We start from the raw sequence: 4,531 nt of genomic DNA on the forward strand, positions 1-4,531 counted from the left end.
ATCTATACCTTTTTCTTTTTTTGTAATAATAATCTATACCCTTTTACTTATATATGTTGATTGTTTTGTTATCATTGTTTTTTTTTTTTTTCATATCTTATTTAGTGAATATGATTTCGATTTTGCGAGGGGTTCTTAATGGAATTTTTTTGGTAACCTGGTTCTTAATGGATTTAATTTGCTACATTTGAGGTTCTTATTAGGGATGAACTAATTTCCACCTTCAATGTCAAGAAGCAGAGAAATAAATCGGATCAAACTAGAATTCTTATAAAATCGAAACAATTATGGGTTAATTAATGTCAGTATCGTATTGGAAATAAATTTTTTGGGAGAGGAGAGTATAAAAGTGTGTATCATTTTAAGTGAGAGAAAATGATAGATAAAGGAAAAGAGAGTGGACAAAAAAATATAAAAGTATGCATCTCAACTCTTTATGAGAGTGAAAGGATATAAGTTGTGTCATAATACCAACACTTTTCCAAAAAACATTATTGTTTTATGGGTTTTATTAATGTTATGTGACATAATATAAGGGTAGTTTCCAACTCATACAATGATAAAGAGAGAGAAAGTGGAATGATGAAAGAGAAAGAAAAATATATAAATGTGTGTATAAGAAAGTGAAGTTATATTATGTAAAATAATAAACATAAAATTCTTATTTTATATATTAAAACTGATGAACACTCAGATATGAGTACGACCATACAATATATAAGCCAGATATAAGCCACTCAAAGGGTTCAGAGATAATGTTAGCCATAATAGGTCCTAACATATACTTAAGCTTGAGTTACAGTCCAAGCAAAAGCGAAACAAACCTACATCAAAAGACAGACTTATATAGGGCCCACTTTATGGGGCCTACACGACATTTAAACTTAAAAACATAACATAAAAAGACAAATAACATAGGCAAACATCACATGACATCACAGATCCACATCAGCCGCAACCCCACCTTATGGCTTTCCATAGACCTCCTCCATGGGATCAATTTCCTTCTTCATCTGAACTTTAGGCACCACGTTATCCATCTTCACTGCAGCCTCATAATCCATTGTGCTATCTCCCACCACAGAGCCACTTGCAATTTCAAAAGCATTGACCGGCACGTGAGTCCAGCCATCTTCACCATCCTCGTCCACGTGACCACCCATTTGAGAAGCAAAATCTTCAGAGCTAAAGGTTCCCTCTGAGCTCTCATAACGAACATGAAGGAGACCCATTTCACTGCACTCCTCATCCCTTATGTTCATCATGCTCATTGATTTCTTCAACTCCTTCTCAGCTTCTTCAGCAGCAGTGACTTTCTTGATGTAGTTCTGAAGCAGTGTTCCCTTAGAACTAGTGCGAGTTTTCTTCTGCTTCTTTGAATACTGGCGGCGCTTCGTTGCGTTCCAATGGTTCTTGATGGTGTTCTCAGTACGCCCTGGCAATCTCTTTGCAATCTCTGCCCACTTGTTTCCAACTTCCTTATGAGCTTCAATGAGAATCTTGTCCTCCTCTTCGTTCCATGACTCCTTCTGCATTCATACAAAACAATGTTTCCATATAACCTCAAATCAAGCACCTTCTAAAGCAATTCAGATACCTTCATACACATATTATATTATGGATTTAACATTTTTCAGACACAGAGAACACGTGTCCTCTTATTTTTAAAGATTATGTAATAGGAATAATATATAAATATAATATAAAAAAAATTTCTTTCAACGTCAGCTAAAAGTAAAATAGTGTTAAGAACTACTTGGGAGACAGAATAAAAAGAGCAACTTTTTCTATTATTACTATGTACTAAGTGTTAAAAACTAAAATGACACAATTTATGTTATTTAAAAATACAAACACTTTTTTCTTATATTATATATAGAAATATAGTTGTATACTTATGATCAAATATAAAAATAATATGTATTTCTTTTAATTAAATATATATGTATGTTACGCCATATTATCAGCTATATAATAAGAACAAGTGTCAAAAGAAAATAAATGTCAGTTATAAATTTTCTTTACCATAAAATCATATATCTATGATAATTTAGTTGTGTTCAATATTTAATTCAATATAAAAATTCATGACTTTTTTTTTGAATATTTATCTTACAGAAAATATATATTTGTGTAAGAAAAATAAATATCAAATGTTAAATATGACATGAACCGATTAGATTTGAAACACGAATAAATCTTTAGTACTACTGTTGTACCTAAATTCAGTGCATCTCATCAATGAAAATATTACATGTTAGCTAAAATTCTGTTTTTTCTGTCAGATTTTTTCTCTCTCCTATGATGTGTAATGCTCTCATTGATGAGATGCACTGAATCTAGGTACAATAGTAACAAAGATTTATTCATGAAACAGGGGCACAGGACTAAAAGTTGATCAAAGATAAAATGAGGATGGAAAGGGAAGAAAACCCTAATGTTGGGGCGGAGATGATTGTGCCATCTCTCTCTGCACTGTTTCCCAACCCTGCCATTCAGTAACTTGGCGATGTGGGCCCATTTTTTCAGTCCGAAGCGGTTCACTAATTGGATGAGAACCCTGCAAAAACACAGAAACACACACACACAAAATTAAATCAAATTAAATTAAATGTTCAGCATCATTTGTGAACGCCGAGGAAAAATTTCGGCAAAACATTAACAAACGTCACTCGAGACGAGATTGCTCAAAGGGAAAAATATTAGTACACATCTGTTGAAACCATAAACAAATAAAATTAAATAAAATTGAAAATAGAAAAAAAAATGTATACATGTCCTCATGTGGAGTCCACTGGCCTTTGATTATGTTGGCAAGCTTGTGTTGAAGTCTAGCACTCTTTTTCATCAGCACCCTCCTCTGATTCAGTTCAGGAATAAAAGGTTTCTGATCAGTTTTCCAGTGAGCAAGTCCAGTTCCTGCAAAAGATGAATTCTGATCTTGAAGCCTAGGCTTCATTGGCACTGATCCATATGGATCATAAACTAGTGATGCTGGCATCAAGGGACTCATATGAGTCTGTGAACTTGCACCAAACTGAAAGGGATTTTTCTGGGAAACATCCCAAGGACCCTTTCCATTGTTGAGGTAACCATGCATGCCTTCCATGTTTGGTGCATACCCCATTGGGTAGAACCGGTTTGGAGCCATGTATGGGTCACCAGAAGATCTGGTTGGGATCAGGAATGGGTTCATGGAGGATGGAACCTCCATGACATGAGCAGAGTGATTGTGGTGGTGATAGTTAGCACCATTCAGAGGATGGTGCTCAAAATGGTTGAAATTGTTCTCATACATGAAGGTGTTGTTTGGTGGTGGTGGTGGTGCAGAAAGAATTGAGGTTTGCTGCAATGGAATAGTACTGGGTATGATCTCGGATTTTATGTAGGGATTTTCCTGGAAAATCCCAGAAAGGTAAGGAAATTTCTCTTGCAAGCTTGGATCGAACTCCATGCAAGCAAGCAAAAAGGCAGAGAGAGAGATTGTTGCGTAAGAGGATGACTGTCTGAAAAATGTATGAAGAAAAAGGTCCGGGTCTAGAGGCTCTTATGGACTCTACTACTGAAAAAAAAAAAAATTGAAAATAAATAAATAAATAGAGTAAGGCAGTGAAGCTCATGTGACACGTGACACCGTTGATGAAACAGCATCGAACGGCTGAGACTCGTTGTCTTTGTGACTGTTCAGCTTCCACTCTTTAGTAGTGCAATTGAGAAAATGAGTTTTTTATTCACTTCTTTTTAAATTGATAACTTTTTGTTTATCCATTCTTTTTTACTGATGTTTTTATTATATAAAAAAAGGAAAGTGAAATGATGAGGTTGTTACAAAATTTTATATTTTAGGGAATGCTTAGGACAAATTACAAGCACATGAATGACATGAGGTTGCTTCTCTGATGATTAATGAGACCAGTGAATCAGCTATATTACCTTCTTTATTAGGACAATTATCATAAAATCTAGAGCTTGATATGCTAATGAATTATTAAAAATTATATGTATGATCACGCTTTTGGTGTTGGAAATGGCCCTGATTTGGTTTGACACAATTAAAACTTGGTTATGTACGTGTTTCTCTTTCCATTTAAAATATCATTTACATGCATTTACTTGCCATCGTCATTTAATATCAATTTTGCAAAGATTCTCCTTCCAAAGTTATAAAAATCAAAAAGGTAAGAGAAAAAAACTATACTTAAAATAAATTTTTGTTATTTTTTTTATTCAGTGAGTCAAAGAAGAGGCATAGGTTCTTAACTGATTACCCTTATAATAAGGAAAAATGATGCATTATATATACATTGTTTCTGAGTTTTGAAAACAGTTGGTCAAAAAATGTTTAATTAAAATACACTCATTTTATATCTTACAAGTACGAAATATTTGCTATTGGTGACCAAATTCAATTTATCAAATTTAAAGAGAAAGCCTTATCAAACAACTAATATAATAAAGCAAACATCAAACATCAGAATTAGAATTAACATTTATTTATTTATTATATATAAAATAAATAATTACCATTTAT

The 4,531-nt window shown here is 33.3% G+C and overlaps 1 protein-coding gene across 1 annotated transcript; it reads right to left on the reverse strand.

Moving 5' to 3' along the window:
• Window positions 1–965: 965 nt before the first annotated feature.
• Window positions 966–3,454, reverse strand: LOC133316673 (transcription factor MYB118-like). Its single transcript, XM_061518451.1, has 3 exons — window positions 2,775–3,454; window positions 2,434–2,560; window positions 966–1,529 (listed from the first exon to the last, which is right to left on the reverse strand). Exons 1-3 carry the CDS (start codon window positions 3,452–3,454, stop codon window positions 966–968), a joined length of 1,371 nt encoding a protein of 456 aa, XP_061374435.1.
• Between the last annotated feature and the right edge of the window lie 1,077 nt (window positions 3,455–4,531).

Source organism: Gastrolobium bilobum, unplaced genomic scaffold (genome assembly GCF_033153095.1).
Source record: "Gastrolobium bilobum isolate Gb01-03AN ecotype WA unplaced genomic scaffold, APGP_CSIRO_Gbil_v1 utg28285, whole genome shotgun sequence".
Classification (NCBI taxonomy): domain Eukaryota; kingdom Viridiplantae; phylum Streptophyta; class Magnoliopsida; order Fabales; family Fabaceae; genus Gastrolobium; species Gastrolobium bilobum.